Here is a 20,550-nt window from a genome sequence, read left to right on the forward strand (position 1 = left end):
TTTTCTTTCAACTGCTTATTAGATAAATTGATGATACCTCAGTACTGGCAACATTCCTATTGTGTTTACAGTGCTGATGTAATGACATCCTTCACTTCAGTATTATTTTTACCGACTGTTCCTCTATCTACAGCCCAAGGTTGTCCCATATAGTGATCAGTGAGTAAGGGGTGGTCAGAGGTCCTTCACAAGCCCTGTATTTTGAAGGGCTGTGATCAAGTTCCTTTAAGGAGGCACCTGGTACAGCAGTGAAAACTTAGTGCATCATTTTAAGCAGTTGTGTTTTCTTGATCCAGGGGTGCCTGCAGCTGTTTTGTCAAATTTCATAGCTTATTTCATAGAAGTATGATGCCTATGTCTCTGAGCAATTTTTCTTTGAACCTTGCTAAGTGCCATAATGATAAGGTGTGTCAGAGGCCCCTTTTAGTACTTGTCAGGTGTTCCCTGAAATACGAGGCCCTGCTGCTGGGGGCTCAGTCCCTATAGCTACCCGACATAGATTTATGTGCTCTGATCCTCTGGTGTGCCAGTGGCATGGATGGAAGTTCAACCTGGTGTAGTAGCTGTTTACTCTTTCATTCTGCTGATCAGTGAGGGAAATAAAGTTACAGAAACAGGTTTATTTTTCAGGGCAATTCTTCTATATTTGTTTTTAAAAGTACAAAGCATGCAAAATAAAATGTAAATACAGTGAAGACCTGTGTGTGTGTTTCCATGTATTTAATTTTTCATTCACCCTAGCTAACCTTAGCTTCACGTCATTCTTTCTGTCTTTGACAATATTGGTGCTGGTCTGAACTGGTTGGCCATCCATTCACACCTCTCCTCTTTAAACTGGTGTCTTCAAAAGCATGGAGTTTCCTTTGATCCTGAGCTTTTGGTCTAGGGAAATATGCCTCAGCACAACATGCAGATTTATCCAGAGGCAATTCTTCCAATTAGTACTCTCCTCAAGGCTAAATACCTTTTCAGAGTATTGCTTTGTGGTATTGTGTGGTTTTCTCTTGGCTTCCCTCACACAGTCTGCTTTGCTTTGATGCTGTACACTCAGACAAGACTTTCACACAAATAACCAGGTGGATATGTGATATACATGCCTTATAAACAATATACAACTCCTTAGGCTGTGCAGATAGGCAAAAGGAGAAAGGATTAGTCTCATTCCTGCTGAAATAGGGGGGAAAGAAAAATAAAAGAATAGTACTGTGTCACGTAATAGCATTTGAGTTTACCTTCACTGCTCCTAAATCATGGCCTGACATGAGCTAATATAGAGTTCCTTACCTTGGAGGTATATCAGATGGGTAACTCAGCAATTGTCCTTCTTTTCTTTCTCACAGTTATAGACATATATTACATATATTGCATATGTCTTATGTCCCATTCTTGTAATTCCAGAGTCAACATCTGCAATGTTTGTTTTTGAGGAGGGTAAATGAAAAATCAACCACCTTTTAACTCTGGAATGAGCTCCTCTTGAAAAATGGTAGTGCCTGAGAGGATAGCCAGAAAGAAAACATAGTTTAAAATAATGGGGGCAATAAACCAGTCAGTTGGAAAATTACTAATCAGGAGTGAGCATTGAGACTTATCAGAAAGCTACAGCCTAATGCTTATCTGAGGACTTCATGTATCAGACTCTTCTTCATTCCTGCTTTGTTGGAGGAAATGGTAAAATCTTTGAGTGCCACGGAAATTACTGGTTAGCACATATGGAGAAACTCTCCACTTTGGAGTCTGAGCTGGATGTCTCCTTAAAGCCCTGTATGCCTCAGATAGGGGAATTATTAATAGCCCTGACATGGGTCTTCCTCAGAGATTGTACTTGTCTGCTGTGAAACAGCTACCAAAATGATGGTTATGAACATGTTAACTAAATAAATCTGATCTCTATCTTCTCAGTGATGCTATAGACAATTTCCAGAGACCTTGCAGATTGCCAGAGGGAGACTTGCAGGGAGAAAAGGAGGAAAGGGTAAATAGCAAATTCAAAATCTGTCCAAAAGCTGTAAAAGCCCTTGGCTTGCCTCTGCTGCAATTAATGTTAAGGGTTTACACTGGTGTATTAAATAGTGCTGTTTTGGAAACTTATTTTCGCAAAGAATCCTCGAGTAAGGTATGACCTCCTGAAGTCCCTCCCCACCTGAATTATTCTATGATTCAATGAACGTATGAGATATTATCTGTAAATGGCTGTAATGCTTCAAAATCTTCATCTGGCTGTTGTGCCCTATTAGGTGCTTTGATTGTCAGCATTTTCCTTAGAAGAATCTCTTCCATTCATTAATCTTTAAATTATTCATATTCCCTCAGAAGCTTCCCTTCTGGGACTTTAGTTAAGTCATAGGAGGGGTCAAAAGCAAGAGAATTTTGAATTCTGCTCTCATCTGTCTAGGTTTTTTGTCTTTTTGGTCTGAGCTTTTACAGAAATGAGCTGTGCTGACCCTGGGTATCTGCCATTTGGTAAAACGGGAAGAAAAAAATCAATTTCCCACACAAGAGTAGCAAGAGAGTTAATTAAAATTTGCTTTGAGATTCTTGCACATAATGTTATTTAGTTTTTGCTTATTATATTTTCCATGATAATATCATTCTGTCTTCAGGCTTAATTAGACTTTTTACCTCTCTTAATTACTGCTTTGATCTGACTTTTAGAGAGACTTCCTGAAGATGGAGCCCAATGATGCTATTGGAAAGATTCCAGTTGATTTCAGTCGATTTCAAACTTTGCATGAACACCAAGATGCCAAATAAAATATAGTAATCCATTCATGGATTTGTTAAGCAAAATACTTCCAATGCTTATAATGCCTGTATATATGTGTTGTTTAGGTGATGACCTGAAAAAATCATGTCTGAGGTCCAGGGAACGGTTGAGTTTTCTGTGGAGCTACACAAATTCCATAATGTGGACCTCTTCCAGAGAGGGTGAGTTGATGTTTCCATTAATTTGAAACTGATTACAGAGGAGTAGTTTACAGAAAAGAGTTAAACTCCCAAACAGGTTCTTTTCTGCCAAATACAGTTATATTTCATGCAATCTCCGGGGCAGGGAAGGATGTCATTGGGCTTTTATTGCTGTCAAGGAAGATCAATGTACATTACTTTCACTGTAAAGTCAGTCTGACTGACTTGTTTTCGTAATACAATGTTGTAATGCTTCAAACTATTTTAAGCATCTGTTCAGATATAAGCACAATAGCTGTTTTAAATGCTTCTGGACTGGTGTTGAGTCTCTGTGCTAAATTACAGCTGCATTGAGCTATAATGAAAATATGTTCATTTTAGGGTCATAAGTCTAATGACTATATTCTTTTAATTAAATTTAGCTGAATCCCAGCATTTCAGAAGGGAACATGAATACTCATGTCTGCCTAAAGCTCTGGTTCTGGTGGTCACATTGTTTTTTCATGTTCCTGTAAGTTAGAAAAATATTTACAACTTCTGGTTTACTGAAACATTTGCCCCTATTCTTTTGCACCTCTCTTCCTATTAGCTTTTATAACAACCCAGTGGCTGTGAAGTGCAGAAGCCTAACCAAGTGTGAGTTGTTACTCTGTTTGCATATTGGACCCCACAGGTGTTTTTCAGTGAGGAAAAGATAAGATACTGAAATGTTTTTTGAGGAGACCAGAAGACCCAGATGGGTCAAAAGAATGTACTTTATAGACAACAGTGGGTTTAGTGGAATATTATTTTCTTTCATCTATGAGGATTGATGTGTACAGCACACTAGATATTCTCTTTCGAGCCTTAGCTTGGCACAGGGGTAGTTCACAGATGGCTTGTTCACCTTGAGCACCATTTCAAGCAAGAAAACTATGGAATTGTTTCAGGTACTGGAATGGATTAGGTAGAGCTGTTTCCATCTGTATACAGGCTTTTTGTTATTTGTTTATACTGTGATGAACTACATGGAAAAGATGATATGAACTTGAATGAAGGAAACATGGCTCTATTCTGTTTTGACAGCTGACATCTGTAATTCTGTTCATGTCTCCAAGTGAATATCCACCAACTTCATGTTAGAAAGCATTCCAACTATACCAAGTACTTGTGTTAAATAGAAAAAAAAAATCCTCTGTGCTTGAGGTGTTTGGTTTATCTGAGTTATAAAAGAAGTCTCCTGTGTATTCCAGTCCTTATGACCTTAGAAGGCAGTTCTAGCTATAGATTTTTTTCTTGGCTTCTGGTTATCAGTGTAATGTCTTTGATCTTCCTCACTTTTGAACGTCCACACCCATCTGCGGGTTCAGTGATTTTTTTGGACTTAGACAGCAGGATGTTCAGAGGTTAGCCAAGAAGCTTCCCACTTCTCATGTTACTGTGTGATGAGCTGCCTGGTTTTTGTCATATTGGTCTGCTTTTGCATCCAATAATTTCTGTAAAATTTGCTTTCTTTGGCTTTGACAGTCAGATCAAATCTCTGGTGTGGGGATAAACCAGCTCTAACACAGATAATATATTCTGCTGTCACACTAATGAGTTCCTAATTATGCTTGCTTTTTCCCCCACTGATGCTTACCTTATTTTACTGATTAATATTCCAAACACATGGTATTATAGGTTATACTGCATTAATTTGTTTACAGTAATTTTTCTTTCTATGTATGCTGCATAGTATTACATTTGCTCTCCTTCCATAGTTTTAACTTTGTGTTAACATAGTGTTAACTTTTAACAACAAAATCCTTTATTGTGTCTCATATTTGCTGATCAGTATCCTCTGGCTGGCTTTATCTACTCAGCAGCCCCTATCACCATAGCATGGAATTGTGAAGAAAAGGAGTAGATGAGCTTGCCAAATTTCATTTTAACTTGGGCACACTTTTTATTTTTTCCCCTATTGCCATTGTTGATATTCACTATAGACATCTGGGATATCTTGGATTGACATATGGTCTCCCCAGATGAGAGGGTGGTAGAAGTAATAATGATGGGAATTTTCTGTTTGACTGGTGTTTTTCTTCTTTGAGTGCCTTGTAAATGGAGTCAATATCATTCTGTCCTCGTGAAGGCCAGAAAGGCAATATAGGAAATGTCTATCAGGATAGCAGCGGAGCTGAAATGAATCTTAATTTCTGTGGGAACCCAACATGTGTTTTTTAACAACAAAAGCAAGAACAACAATGAAGAGTATTAATTTGTTGACTACTTTTCCTCTTAATACTTTGGTACAAAAACAAAATTAAAAAAACATAATAAAAAACCTGATTATATACCTCCACAAATACATAGCAGTCCTGCTACTGTATGCCTAATTGACATAAGGCTGAAATTCCTGGGTTGGAACTGTGTAACTGTGCAAAAATAAGGACAGTATTTTCCAAAAACACTTAGTCTTGGCTAACTGTCCTTCCAAAGGCAGTACCTTTAGGGAGAGTGTGGCTGGGCTAACAGCGAGACCTTTAGAGAAGAGCATTCTGTGCAAATAAAGGAATGAATAAATCAACAAGGTTTTGCAATAGAATCCTGGGAGAATCAGCCCTTCTGGAGCCATTAGGTGATGGTTAATAATCAAACTTGGTTAAGGACATGATCTGCTGGCCATAAGCCACAGAGTCAAAGAGTTTTTTAAAAAAGTGCATTCAGTAATGGTCCTGTTCTATTTTTGATTGCACTGGAAGCTATTTTGAATTCTGTATGCACACACAGCCACTTGCCACCTCTCCCTCACCACAAGAAATGGAAACTCCTTAATCTGTTAACTCCTTAAGAATCATGTTTCTTAACCTGTATGAATGGTTAATATTGAAAAGAAACTCCAATATAAAATTAATCAGGGTTTATTTGGTAAATATTTGTTATGGTTATATGTTTCTGGCATATATAATAGGAACAGTCATCAGTAAATTATGTGTTGCAGGTAGTTTACTTTGCTCAGTTAGTGTTAAATTTATCTTCTTTTGAAGCACAAACATAATAGTGTGAGTATTTATAGACATCAAAGGTTAAATGTTGTAGGTACTGCTATAGGGGAAGAAATAACCTTTTTTTTGGTCAAACCGAAGTATTTGCAATGCTGTTTGATGCCAGGGTTCTAAAGGTTATGTAATAAGTAATGCAATTTCTGGAAGAAAAAACATATCTGGGTTTTCCATCCTTAATTCTGTCCATCATGTGCTGCTTAATAACTGGTGACAGATATTTTCTCTAGTGAAATTAGCTAACTGATTCTGATTTTCCTTAATAGAGTAGGAAATAAAATTATCCCTGACTGCCAGAGATCAATTAATTGATTTGTCTGGTTCTGTCAGAAGCAATCCTTCTGCACCTTTTTTTCTTAAAGCTTTTCAAAATCTATTTGACAGAGGAAAAAAACAACCCCACAATTACTGCATTCACAGGGTAAGTAACTTCTGGAGTCTGTGAGGGAACAGAGGGCACAAAGAAGGTGAAATAGTGACTTAATAATGCTGGGATTCTGGCAATGATGTATTATAAAACAAGGATCAAGGTAAGTCATTAGTTACCAATCACAGGACTGAATCAACTCCTCATCAGTCTTTTCACTCCTCAAATTCCAGCCTGCAATTTGTAAGTGTCTAACACTTACACTGGTGGTTTATGTGTGTAAAGGGTGGTGGTGATTAAAAATGAGTGGAAAAATGAAGTCCTTCTTCTAAAATTAATGCAACATTGCCGTGGGGAAAAGATTTCTCAGAGTTTCCAAAACCCTACAAGTATCAGACCAAATATCAGTAGCATTCAGAGCTGCTGAAAACATTATATTCTTCCTTGAAGCCTTTATGTGGCAAAACATCCCTGTTGCCTACCAGATGGACAACAGTGTTTCAGTGTACTTAGTCATGAAATCATCCCCTTCAGAGACACAATGCAGCAGCTCCTTTCCTCAGCAAACTGGGGTTTGGAAATCAACCAATACCTTTCTTGTCAGGAAGGTTACCTGGAAAATAGACATTGTATTCAGAAGTTCAGACCTTATTTCCTGGAGTCTCTGAGGTACAGTGTCAGCATATGAAGGAAAAAAAAAAAAAAATCATTTAGAAGTCTAAGACAGAGGCAAATCTTGTTACTTTGTTCATAACAATATGGATTTTTTCAAACTTCTCACCTGTAATGAAATGCAAATCACTTTTGGACTGTAAATCTATGTCATTTTGAAAATACTTACCTAGTTCATTTATGATGCAAGGATTCTTTTTAATATAAATTAAGTAAAAAAGAAAAAAGAAAAAGAAGAGGGCTAACAGGCATGTTGAAGTGATGCATTTCTGGAAAAATGAGTGCTGTCCCTTGGAACAGATGTATTGACAGAACCGACTTTTTTCTTGGCATGAAGACATATTATTTCTGTGACTCTTGAGCAGACCTTCACATTAAGGCAGCACCAGATACCTTCCAAAAAAAAACAAGAAAAAAAAAGCTCAGGAGTAAGAAGGCAGTAAGTGTCTATATGGTCATGCAGTGATAGTTGAGAACCTGCTGCACTGAACTGACAGGATTGAAACTAGTGTAGCACAAACCTGTATTCATGAAAGTAGCTGAGGTGCTGATGTTCAGTAAGCATCAATGTCCCAAAGTGTAGCAAATGTCCAACTTCAGGTGAATCAGGTATCATGAGTTATCTTCATGACAGCTGGTGAAGACAATTCACCATTTAGTTAGTTAGTATAGCCATCTTTAATTTTCAGGCACCCTGTGTCTACTGAAGAGAGGTGGTATCTCCAGTGCCAGTGGTAGGGGGAAAAGACTGAAACTACATAGCATCAGCCCTAAGATATGAGACTCTTCTGCAGGTGGAGAGCAGCATCTCAACAAACTCTGTTGACCAATGATCAAAATAGTCAGTGGAAAGTAGGACACTCTTGTATTTGGAAATTATACTCCTCCTTCAAATAAGCAATACTCTGACTTATCTTACCATAAACACATTAGGTAACTGTTCTGTGTCAATTCTTTACTTAGAAAGAACTGAGCTAAAAGGCAACTCCAACTCATTGTATTGGGTTTGTGTGGCAAGGTTTTGGTAGCAGGTGGGCTACAGGGGTGCATTCTGTGAGAAGCTGCTAGAAGCTTCCCCTGTATATGATAGAGCCAATGCCAGCCAGCTCCAATATGGACCTGCCGCTGGCCAAGGCCAAGCCCATTAGCAACGGTGGTAGCATCTCTGTGATAACATGTTTAAGAAGGGGGAAAAAACTGTGCAATAGCAACTGCAGCTGGAGAGAGGAGTGAGAATATGTGAGAGAAACAACTCTGCAGACACCAAGATCAGTGAACAAGGAGGGGGAGGAGGTGCTTCAGCTGCTGGAGCAGAGATTCTCCTTCAGCCCCTGGTGAAGACCATGGTGAGGCAGGCTGTCCCCCTGCAGCCCATGGAGGTCCATGGTGGAGCAGATATCCACCTGCAGCCTGTGCAGGACCCCACGCTGGAGCAGGTGGATGCCTGAAGAAGGCTGTGACCCCATGGGAAACCTGTGCTGGAGCAGGTTTGCTGGCAGGACTTGTGACCCTGTGGGGGACCCACATGGGAGCAGTCTGTTCCTGAAGGACTGCACCCTGTGGGAGGGAGCAGTTCATGAAGAACTGTAGCCTGTGGGAAGGACTCATGTTGAAGCAGTTCGTGGATAAGTGTCTCCCATGGAAGGGACCCCACGCTGGAGCAGGAAAGAGTGTGACGAGTCCTCCCTCCTGAGGAGGAAGGAGCGGCAGAGACAACGTGTGATGAACTGACCACAATCCCCATTTGCCATCCCCCTGTGCCACTGGCAGGGGGAGGACGTAGAGAATTAGGGAGTAAAGTTAAGCCTGGGAAGAAGGGAGGGGTGGAGGGAAAGTGTTTTAACATTTAGGTTTTATTTTCTCATTACCCCACTCTGATTTTTATTGGTAATAAATTAATTTCCCGAAGTCGAGTCTTTTTTGCCCGTGATGGTAATGGTTGAGTGATCTCCTTGCCCTTATCTCGACCCACAAGCCTTTCGTTGTATTTTTTCTCCCCTGTCCAGCTGAGGAGGGAGTGATAGAGCAGCTTTGGTGGGCATCTGGCATTCAGCCAGGGTCAACCCACCACACTCATCTAATAGGTTGGCTAACCAAGCCAAAATCACAGAATTAGTACAGTCTAGATTCAGAAATAAGGGTCCTGGATAGATAGGACTCAGGACCCTGAGATAATGTTTCACATGCTAGATGTGGCAGAGAACCTTAGTGCGTCCTCTCTGAATTGCAGCCAGTGTACAGTGACGAAAACTGTGCCTTGCCTGCTGGAGCTCCTTCTTCTGTGACCTACTGTGGTCAGTTCCCTTTGTGTCTTTTCAGCCATTTTTGTGTAATTGCTGATTGTACAACTAACCAGATGGTGTAAAATCAAGTGACAACATTATGCAGAGAATATGCATATCCATCTGTTGCATATAAGTGTGTCACACTACAATGGTTCAGTGAGTAGCAGGGAAAGAAGAGGTGAACCTAAGCAAGACACAAGTTAGCAGTTAGACGACAGCTTCTTGTAGAGTATGGCTCACTCTCCTTTGATGAAAGATAAGTGTGTGTGTATCTCTCTCTCCCTCTCTCTCCATAACTGGTCTGTCTGGCCTGCAGCTTGGACTGTCCCTAGGCTGCTTGCTCGTAATAACCATAACGGGGATGACTGATAATCCTGCTCTCTCTGTTTGCATAGGAAATACCCTCTTGCTCTGGTGTCCTAATGCCAATTGTTCTGAGCTGCAGAAATGTCATCATGAGGGAATTGCTACAAAACACTGTACATTATCTCCTCAGCCCCACAGGTTACTGTGAGCACAGTGGACACCGGATCATATAGGAAGCTGGTGTAGAAAGCAGAAGATAACTTACTTTCTGTTATCAGAGTGCTTTGCAGCCTGTGACCAGAATCTAGACAAGGGTTCTTACACTCAGGATTGAACACGGTGATCAGCAATTTTCCTTTTTTTTTTTTTTTTTAGCAAATTAGAACTTTGTGTCAGAAATGAAAAATGCACCTGCATGAAGGATCATCCCTTCTCTGGGATGTGCCTGGAGCAGTGTAGTGAACCCCTTTGGGACAGGGGATCATTTCCAAGGGTCAGGCATCTTAGAACTGATCTGGCTGTGCTGGTTTTGGCTGGGATAGAGTTAATTTTTTTCATAGTATCTAGTATGGGGCTATGTTTTGGATTTGTGCTGGAAACGGTGTTGATAATACAGGGATGTTTTAGTTACTGAGGAGCAGCGCTTACACAGAGTCAAGGCCTTTTCTGCTTCTCACCCCACCCCACCAGCGAGTAGGCTGGGGGTGCACAAGAAGTTGGGAGGGGACACAGCTGGGACAGCTGACCCCAACTGACCAAAGGGATATTCCATACCATATGACGTCATGTTCAGCATGTAAAGCTGGGGGAATAATAAAGAAAGGAGGGACATTCAGAGTGATGGCGTTTGTCTTCCCAAGTAACCATTACGTGTGATGAAGCCCTGCTTTCCTGGAGATGGCTGAACACCTGCCTGCCCATGGGAAGTAGTGAAGGAATTCCTTGCTTTGCTTTGCTTTCGTGTGCGGATTTTGTTTTACCTATTAAACTGTCTTTATCTCAACCCATGAGTTTTCTCACTTTTACTCTTCTGATTCTCTCCCCCACCCCACCAGGGGTGGGGAGTGAGCAAGCAGCTGTGTGGGGCTTAGTTGCCAGCTGGGGTTAAACCACAACACCGGCATTTCTGACAACAGCACACAATAGTGTGTTTGTGTGTGCAAGGAGTTGAAATAGAAAACACTCTACTGCTCAAGTTTCTACTCAAGGGGAGAGAATAAAAGCAAAATTATATGACAGACATTGGTCTTCATGGAAGCACTACTGAGGGTTGCTCAGGTATTACTGATGAGTATCATATAAGAATCTCATACTGAATGGGATTAAAAGAAAAAGCTTGTCAGCTGGTGTGTTTATGTACATGTTTGTAACTAAAGAAGGCTATAAAATTTTGGATGTTTAGACAAAGCCAGTACCATAGCAGAATGGACACTTTGTAGTGATCTTCTCAGCAATGGGTTGTGATAGCCAAATAAAATAATACAAACATCTACATCTCAGAAAATACAGGGGTTTCACTGTTCTTCCAGCCTTAGTTTTCAAGACTGCTAAGTACTCAGGAAATACATTAAAACCATGTGGCATTTTATGTTAATCAGGCTTCTATATCCTTCTTCAAAACCACTGACATTAATGGGAATCTCTCCACTGGCTTGTTGGTTTGTGTCACCTCTGATTTAGAGGCTGGCAAGCAATGCACCTCTGCAACTCATGCCTCCAAAGAAGCTTCTTTGTGATACCCAATATTAAGCAAGGACATTTCTAGTAAGTTTTCTGTGCCAGAGTTTGTAGCTGAGCCTTTGGCAATGTCTATGCTTTCGATGCAGGTCCTAGCCCTTTTTTTTAAAGCTGTGTTTCCTGGAGTCAGGCAGTTAGACAATAAATTATTGTACTATTTAAAATTAACCTTTTAATGCTCATGATTGCTATGAAAACCATGGAAGGTTGTATCCCAAAGCTTCAAAAAATAATTTCATATTTATTAGTATTAAAAAATATTTTAAAAATTTTAAGTTCAGGTTCCATTCACTTGTTAAACAATCCTTTGTTGGTAATCAGTGCTGGAAGAGTGGAAAAGAAGTGTGTTCCTTGCAAGCCCTTTAAAAAAAAAATAAAAATCAAAATAACAAAATCCCCAACTTTGTATTTGGTTGACCAAAAAATAAACCTTTGCTCCCTTAACATCTGGATACTATCTCCTCTAAGGAAAGCAAATACCACGCCAATCCAAGTGACATTTACATTGCTGCTTTGATGACTTTCTGAGTGAGTTATGTCAGAAAGCAGCTTCGATTTCACGTAACATGATTTACATTTATACAGAGCTACACTTTAAATGTTGACTGCAGTTCCTAATTCATAGAGTTACAGATGGGCCTGCGTCTACCACTGGAACTCACTCAGCTCTGCGTGTGTGTAGGGGAAGGGAGTCTAAGCCCTCAGGCTTCTGAAAGGATATATGTGTATGTGCTGCAACATTTTATTACTTAAGAACAAGTGAAGTGACACATTTTTAAAGCACTGAGCCTAACTAGAACAAGCCAGAAACATGACACCAGCATAGACTGTGTCAGTGCAATTATTCTAAACAATAAAGGGTGCCAGAAATTACTGAATGAGCAGCTCTGGTAATAAAATAACTATGAGATCCTTCAAAAAACCACTATGTTCCTTGTGTGTAATTTTTAGGGAATGGGAAGTTATTCTACAAGTTTTCATGTGAGGGTGATTGTGGTGCTTTGCAGCTCTTTTGGCACTTTTCTTCTCTAAAGCACTTTGCAAACAGCAACTAATTGAGGCAGATGAAGTTATCTGTGTTCAGAATGTGTTATCATGTTTTTACACAGTGAGCATATCCTAGAGGAAGCATGGAATAATCATCAGCAGCAAATCTTGTCTTTAAATATAGGACAAGCTGTTGAGAGAACAGCTAGACCTGGTCCCTTCCTACAGTTCCTGGTTGCAAGAGGAAAAAAAAATCCTATGAGGATAGTCAAGCTCTGGAATTTGCTGTCCAGAGAGGCTGGGGAATCTCCATCACTGGAAGTTTTCAAGACCTGACTGGACATGGCCCTGAGCAATTTGCCCCAAATTTAATAATTGGTCCTGCATTGAGCAGGCATTGGGTTGGAGACCACCCAAGTTCCCTTCCAGCCCAAATGATTCCCTGACTCTAGTATGAGTGTGATCATAGCCTTCCTCGGCATTGAAACAACCTTGTGCAGCTTCCTTCTGCATTGCTCAGTTTCAGCTTGTGCAGTAGCCACTATGTTCTAGTAATTTATCGTCAGCACCATGGCCTCCAGTAATTCATCTAGCTGTTTAGCTTACAGCACAAACCAGGTTTATTTGATTAACTTTAGAGGGTGATTTTAGTTGCAAATAAAACTAAGTTCTGCTAACAACAAAAAGTATGCAGTTTGCAAATAAAACTAAGTTCTGCTTCTCGTCTACATGCAATGCTCTGCATCTTAAGTCTTGATGTTATTGTGTCCAGTTCCTCAACAAATGCATCACATCCTGAAGGAGCCCAATTGTCAATGCTGCACTTAATGCCACCCGATTCTAAGAATTTACGGGGTTTGTGTCATCAGTGCTCCATAATATCATTAAGCACAAATACTCAGAGGCTAAAACAGTTAGACCTGAGTGCATCAATGAAGATCACAGCTGTCTCTAGAAGACCTACAAATGAAAAGCAACCACGTATTGTATAAAGTCTATTGGTTTAAGTAGAAATTCACCTCAAAGACATGGTTTTGGCCCATTAAATGAAAACCTTTGCTTTGCTGAACTTAAAACTTAATTAACTTTCTCAAGGGTGATCAAAGCCACTCTGTGATACTCCAGAGTATAATACTTTAAATTTAAGATCTCTGCTTGTAGAAATATTTTTTATTTTATGAATTGGATTCATAAAAATGGGCAAAGCACTGCGCAATTACACACCAAGAGCTTTGAAGAAAATCTTATGATGGTCAATTTTTAATGTTATAGATGATAGAATGAGCTGTCTTCCAGGTTACTGACTGATGAGTATTAAAAGCTGGCTAAAACCCAAAAGTTTCATTTTAGCTTCTTCTTCTCTTTTTAACTATATTTTTTACCCAAGATTTTAATCTAACATCACACCTTACATTTTGTTTCCTAAGAGAGTGGATCCCATCTGTTTGCATGACATTCCTCTTGGCTAGCGCTGTTTGTATGATATATTTTAATGTTTATTTTCCAGAAGCAAGCAGAATGCCTTCTCTGTCTGTATCCTTACCTCTTGACTTCTGAATTTTCCTGGTGTGTACAAAGCTTTCCACATGGGTAGCCAGAGTATCTATACCAAGCTGTGCTCTGCTTAAGTGTCACCACCTTTTATCTTTGGATCAGAAATCACTTTACAACCTTTACTTATTCTTCAAAATGTCTTTCTTAAGTCCTAGTTGTTTATATTCTACAGATGGGGAAAAGCTGAGACAACTGTAACAAGACTAGGATCAGAAAGAAAGCTAGGAAGTAAATGTATTGATTCACTAGGTTATACTTAGACTTTTTTTCCCTGATACCTATGACTAAACAGAGGCCAATTTGCTGAATGTTGTGCAATGTGTACTTTTAAATAATTTGTTTTAATGACGAGTTATCATTCTAGTGTTCATGACCAAGAAAAATCAGCTGCCATCCCATGTGTGAAAGGTGACTGAAGTAAAGTGAGCACACTCTTTCTTGACATATGACTCAGCCAGTTCTTGTTGTGCTACATGGGCAACAAATGGGAGCAGAACAAGTGGTGAATCTGGCCCATATGGGTTGAGAAATGATAAAACGACATTTGGAGTTCTCATAAGCTCTCAAATTAATATAACATTTCTGAGCTCTCCAACATGTGTTTGTTTTAAATAACCATGTTGTCCAGAATTTTCCCTCTGATATTGCACATGCCTGGTTTCTATTCTGTATTAATGGTTGCTGGGAACTGTATGTGAAAAATTGCACATTGCCATGCAAACTACGGTTGAAGAAAAAAACATACCAGTAATTTCTCTCACTGTTATGTCCCTGACTTAGTGCCCCATGCCCATCATTTTCAGAGGAAGCACTGCCTAGTGGCTAGGAGATGTGGTTCAGTTCTATTTCTCTGCTCTATATTTGAAGAAATACTGTCTCTTAGCAATACTGTCCACACACTTCTGCACAGTTTCGTAAGATGCATTTTAATGTAACTGTTCCAAACCCTAATGATCTATGACTGTTATTATTTGTTGGGGTGAGTAATGAGTTCAGGAAATTTCTTGAGGTGGCCTGGAACAGCCTTTTAGCTCATCAGCTATTATCTATAAACATGGGAGTAGTGATAATATCTCAGAAGATTGTTCTTAAGGTACGATCACAAATGCTCAGATGCTGTGATAGTAGAAAACATCATTGTGCATAGGAAAAATTTGTACCAGGGTGTCTCTGACTTTTATTTTCCAGATATTCTGGTATTCAGCTTAAAATATCCCAAAGTCTAATTTTCAGAATGGAAAACTGTACACCGTCTCGGGATCAGATCCTTTTAAGATAGCTTATGTTGGGAACTCAAAATCATTACTCTTTTTTGACACTTCATCCTTCAGAGTTGCCTTGAGATAATAACTGTTTGTGTAACTGGACAGTTTAATTCTATGGATGCAATCAAACTATATGGTGTGTATACTGCAGACAAGGTGCGCTTGAGATGCAATGGAAAAAACAATTGGCTTTTGTCCTTGCATTAATGGAGTTCAGTATATTGTGTTTCTGGATGGGAAGATCTTTTTTAGCACTTTAATTACCTAATGTGCTTGCTGCAGCAAAAGTACATTAACAAATGCAGATCAATTTCTCCCATCAATCCATGTCCACTTTGTTACTTCAGAACATTCATTCATTTGTGGGGATAATATCCGCCAAGAAAAGGTATTACAAATAAAATGCAGCTGAAAAATGAACTGTTCTTTAGTAATCTCTTGTTCCCCTTTGGCTATGCATGATAAATTTTTATAATGATGTCTTACAACAAATGAGAAGTCAGTTTATAATGTGACTGTTTGGAGTGATGTGTGCAACCAGCCAACACCAAAAATGCTGAGGAAGCTGACAATATTTAATTTATTTCATGATTTTTTTGCTGACCAGTTTAACGTATTCTCTTTGGTTTAGATATTGCCAGGACTCACACATCCTTCTCACAAGATAAACTTTGTGAGGCAGTGGAGAGAAATAAATTGAGGTAATAGACCTACTAGAGCTTAAAGAAAGTGACTGGGTGTGAAGATTCTCAGATAAGAGCAGCCTTGGCTTGTTCAACCACTAGATAAAGAAAGAAGGCCAAATCCCTTAACAGAAAACATACTGGACTCAAATTCTTACTTTTGGCAATGGGCACAATACTTAAGCATTCTGATTTTAGTAAATAGATAATTTCATATAAGTCAGTAGATCAAATAACCGGTTTGGGATGAACCAACCTATTTAGGGTTTGCCCTAACTATGTTCAGATAAAGACAATACACCTGTGCTCCCCTACCTTATGGAGTTATTGAAAGGCTAAACATATTGGCAGTTTTCAGAGAACAGACCAGAAGAGTAGGAAATATTTCAGAGAATAAAGTAGATAGAAGGTCTGTAAACATTGAAAACTAAGAATTTTTATCTAATCTGAGCTTCTGACAATTTTTGTTCCCTTCCTTAAAGCTGTCATACTCAATTCTATGCAGGGATTCTCTGAAAATCCCTAGTCTCTGATACTTGTTTCAGCTCAAAATTGAATTAAAATTGCATTACAAGTCACAACAGGCAATCAGCTTTCCCATTAGCTTGTGATTTGGTGTTTACCAAAAGATATTGATATATATGATCTTCTAGCAAATCTCACCGACAATATTGTGCCTTCTGTTAGCAAGAAAAACTGTCTTGCATTGATGTGATAGCACTCTGGATCCAATTTTTTGCTTTAAGAACCTTTTTCCAAGTAGAAAAATGCTATTGGAAAAAGTTGAATGTTGGTGCTGTCTTCCTTCACTTGCCCTGTCTGTGTTTATGTTACATCCCAGTAAGCTGGAAAACAATCAAGAGTACTAGTAGTCTGTGATGCAAAATATATTGTATGTTATTTCAGATAACATGCAAATGATGCAAGTTTCTGGAAGTCCCTGCTCCATGGTTTAATTGCGTTCCCGTAACAGTGCTGTTTTTTTTAACTTCCATGACTTTTCACAAATTCGATAGTCATTAAGATCATTTGTCCTTATGACACTGATTTGAAAAATATCCAGTATCTTTTGGCTCTAGGAACACTTGAATTCTCATCTTAAAGTTGTATTATACCATTCTTGTGACTACCATTTGAGCTTTTTTCCTGAAAAATCAGACTGGAAGGTTTTTCACCTCCACTGTGCTCTGTTATGCAGAACTCAATGTCTCCTTGTGAGCACCCACTGGGACAGTGACCAATTTTACTGTGTTACATGTCCTAACTGATGAAAATGGCATCTATCTAACCCCGTATCAGCCTATTTGTTGAGTTGGTCAGACCTCTCTAAGGATCTAACATTCATGCCTTTTGGACATCTGTCTTTGTTCTCTCTATTTCAGAAGAGAATATTGTATTTCAGTGTGAATATAGTTTCTTCTTGCAAGGTTTGCTGTCTACAGCCCTGTATGCATCATCGTATCAAAAGTTTTATGTCCTACATGCTGACTCTGCTTTCCTGTGTTAACATTGTCATCATTTTCGATGAACTCTGAGAGAAATTCTGTTATTTCATTAGAACTTTTGTAGCACCTAGATTAATTCCATGGTCTTTCAGCTGATAGCTGAAATTTTACCTTTCTGTTGCATCTTCCTGCCATAAGAAGTCATTAAAATTTGCCCCTGTTCTAAGCTCCTAATGCTTCCCTCCTTGCAAGCAATGCTGGGTTATTCTTGACTTGTTGCACTGCTTTTTGGCTCTTCAGAACTTAGCTGATGGTCAAGCCTATTTGCTACCTGCAGATAGACACTGTGCTAATCCAAAGATTAGCCCAATGTCAGATGGCATTCTATGTTTTACAGGATTCTTTGCAAGCCAAACTAGCAAGGCACAAAATACACTGAATTCAGGCACTGAAAGACCTAGCAAAGATTAGTAAGAGTAGGAAAATGGTTAAAGGGAGCCAGTGAGGCTTTTATTCTCTAAGGTAGATGGCCTATTTCATTGGTTGGAGAGAGGATGAATAAACAAATTAAGATTACTTCATCAATGTCTGTCCATACTCTTGTGGTGCTCCTGATGTGAAGACAATATTCTTAAGATTAGGCTTAAGATTCTGTTGCCAGAATTATTATCTAGATTAAATGAACATTTATTCCACTATAATGAAACACAAAGTTTACAGATTGAGGCATCATCTGGGATTCTTTTTAGACTTGCCTGTGATAGGTTTGAGGAGCCCTGGCTCCCTTTGGAGGATCTCATATGTTTGATCAAAGAATTCACATATCTGTCATTAGTATCTTAAATGCTGTCATGAAGATCCAGATCCACAGAGAGGCTTGAGTCTGATGGTGTTTAGTGTTATCAGACCAAAGTTTCGGTGCTTTGCTTTCCAAACTGGAATTCACAACTCCAGTTTAGACATATTTATCTGATACATAGTGAATGGATGGAACAAGTTAGGTGAGTTGTTGTATTCTGAAATAGGATGAAGGGCTAGAGAAATAAGAATGTGTAGCTCCATCACAGTGGATTGACTTATGTCAGTGGAGTCCTCAGTTTTCATTCTTGCTTCTGCTAATGCCCAATATACAATTCTGATTTGAGATCCAATTAATATTTGTATTCAATGAAAACAGGAACAGCCTCAGCAGGAATGAAAACAATACCATATGGATAAGCACAGAAAAGATAAAAGATGCAGATGATCTCAGGCATGGGAGGGAACTGGACCTAGCTATCATTTGACTTAGGTTACAGAAAAACTGCAGAAAAGTGTAGCAGCACTCTCTCCTCTGAAAGGAATCTGCACAGACCTTGACTGAGCATATGTGATACTGAACGTCAGCAAAGTGTTCAACACTGTTTCCTGCAGCCTCTGCCTAGACTAACCAGCAAGATACAGACTAGATGGGCGGTCTGCGAGATGGGTAGGAAATTAGCTAACAGGCTGCACTCAGAGGGTGGTGATCAATGGTTTTTACTTAGGCTGGCAGCCTGTCACAACTGGGGTCCTTCAGGGATTCATACTGGTCTCCATGCTGTTCAACATCTCCATAAATGACCTGGATGATCAGATTGAAAGCACCCTCACCAAGTCTGATAATGACACCAAACTGGGTGGTTAGTTGGACATGTCAGAAGGGAGAGCCATGTTACAGAGACCTGGACAGGCTGGAACAACGGGCAAGCAACAACTGTATGAAGTTTAACAAAGACAAGTGCAAAGTCCTGCCCCTGGGATGAGATAACCAAAGAGCCCAGTACAGGCTAGGTTCTGTGTGGCTGGGGAACAGCCCTGCTGAAAAAGACCTGGGGTCCTGGAAATAAGTCATCCTCATACAAAAAGCAGATTTGCAACCAGCTTGGTGACTTTACTAGTGTAGTGGTAAGTGACTACAAACTCTTGGCATTTCCAGGATTTTGTGGCAGCTCAGGTGAACACATCATTTGTCTCTACTGCTGTGTTTTTCAGTACTGCTCTGGTTCTATTTTGTCTTCTGTGAAAAATTTCTCCTGGGACAAAATTTCTGAGACACTAGTTTTTGTGAATATTTACAAGATTAATATTAATATTTTTTAGGATTAGCTCAAAAATGAGGTCAGAGCTTTAGCAGAGGGGACAGATTCATGATGCAGTTGGGAATGAAAAGTCTTTCACCTTCCTGTACAGATTTTCTGTAAAGGAGAGAGGACTCATATTGACAAAAACATTGTGAAGAGAGGTTGCAATGCAGTTGTTAGTGCTGAATCCATTCCGCAGAAAATGGGATTTCCATCTCTAGAGCTGTCAGGCTTGTGCCAGCACTGAGTGTACTTTTAGAAGAGACTATTCATCTTGGAAGAGGGCAAAAAGTCCCTTCAGTGCTGCCAACAGTTCAGTGAGAAAAACAGGTAAATTTGGGTAAGATCCCACATTTAGCAATTAGTTTTATTCGTGTGGAGTGAGTGGGTGGAAATAAGGATGACCCATTTCCTGAGAAAGAGTAGGAAAGAAAATTAGATGCAGAAAGTAAAAATGAGGAAAATAAGAAGAAAGGGAGGAAGAGGAGGAGGATTTCCTTGGGGTGCACTGATTTGATCACCCTCAGTCCTGCTGTGGGAGCAATGCACCTGCTGTGGGAGCAATGTGTCTGAAAGTATGGAGTTTCTTCATCTTCTCTTTGAAATGGTCAGGTTTTCGATTTATCTCTTAGAAAACAGTGTTTGTAGGAAAAGGAAAGCTGAAGAGTCACTGTTATCCAGTGTATCGGGTGTCCGTGTCCAGGTACTGGTAGCAGGAGCTGCAGGGTGGCCTCTGTGAGAAGAGGCCGGGGCTGTCCCATGCCAGACACAGCCGGTTCCAGCCGGTCCCAGCCGGCTCCAAGGGCCCCACCGCAGGACACAGCTGAGCCCCTCAGCCAAGCTGGGGGTGCCTGGGGGAAAAGAGGTTTCCAAAAGGGCACAAGGCGGCAGAGGCAGAGGAGGAGGAAGCCAAGGAGGGAGCAGCAGCAGAGGGACCCCGCGGCCGGAGGAGGAGGAGGGCAGGAGGTGCTGCAGGCCCGCAGCAGGGCTCCCCTGCAGCCCTGGAGAGACCCCGCTGGAGCAGAGACCCACCCTGCAGCCCGGGGAGGGCCCCACGCCGCAGCAGGGGGATATTTCCTGCAGGAGCTGCGGCCGTGGAGAGCCCGGGCGGGAGCAGGTTGTCCCTGAAGGACTGCAGCCCGGGGCAGGGCCCGCGCTGGAGCAGGAGATGGGTGAGGAGGGAGGAGCGGCCGAGAGGGGCTGTGATGGACTGACCACAA

The 20,550-nt window shown here is 40.2% G+C and overlaps 1 protein-coding gene across 1 annotated transcript in view; it reads left to right on the forward strand.

Annotated features, from left to right (window-relative positions):
• Positions 1–2,851: 2,851 nt before the first annotated feature.
• FAM135B (family with sequence similarity 135 member B) overlaps positions 2,852–20,550 on the forward strand; it is a 154,283-nt gene continuing 136,584 nt past the window's right edge. Inside the window, exon 1 of the mRNA XM_072851150.1 lies at positions 2,852–2,928. Coding sequence (XP_072707251.1) covers positions 2,852–2,928 — 77 coding nt within the window. The remainder of the gene's footprint in view (positions 2,929–20,550) is intronic.

This window comes from Ciconia boyciana, chromosome 2, assembly GCF_034638445.1.
Source record: "Ciconia boyciana chromosome 2, ASM3463844v1, whole genome shotgun sequence".
NCBI lineage: Eukaryota > Metazoa > Chordata > Aves > Ciconiiformes > Ciconiidae > Ciconia > Ciconia boyciana.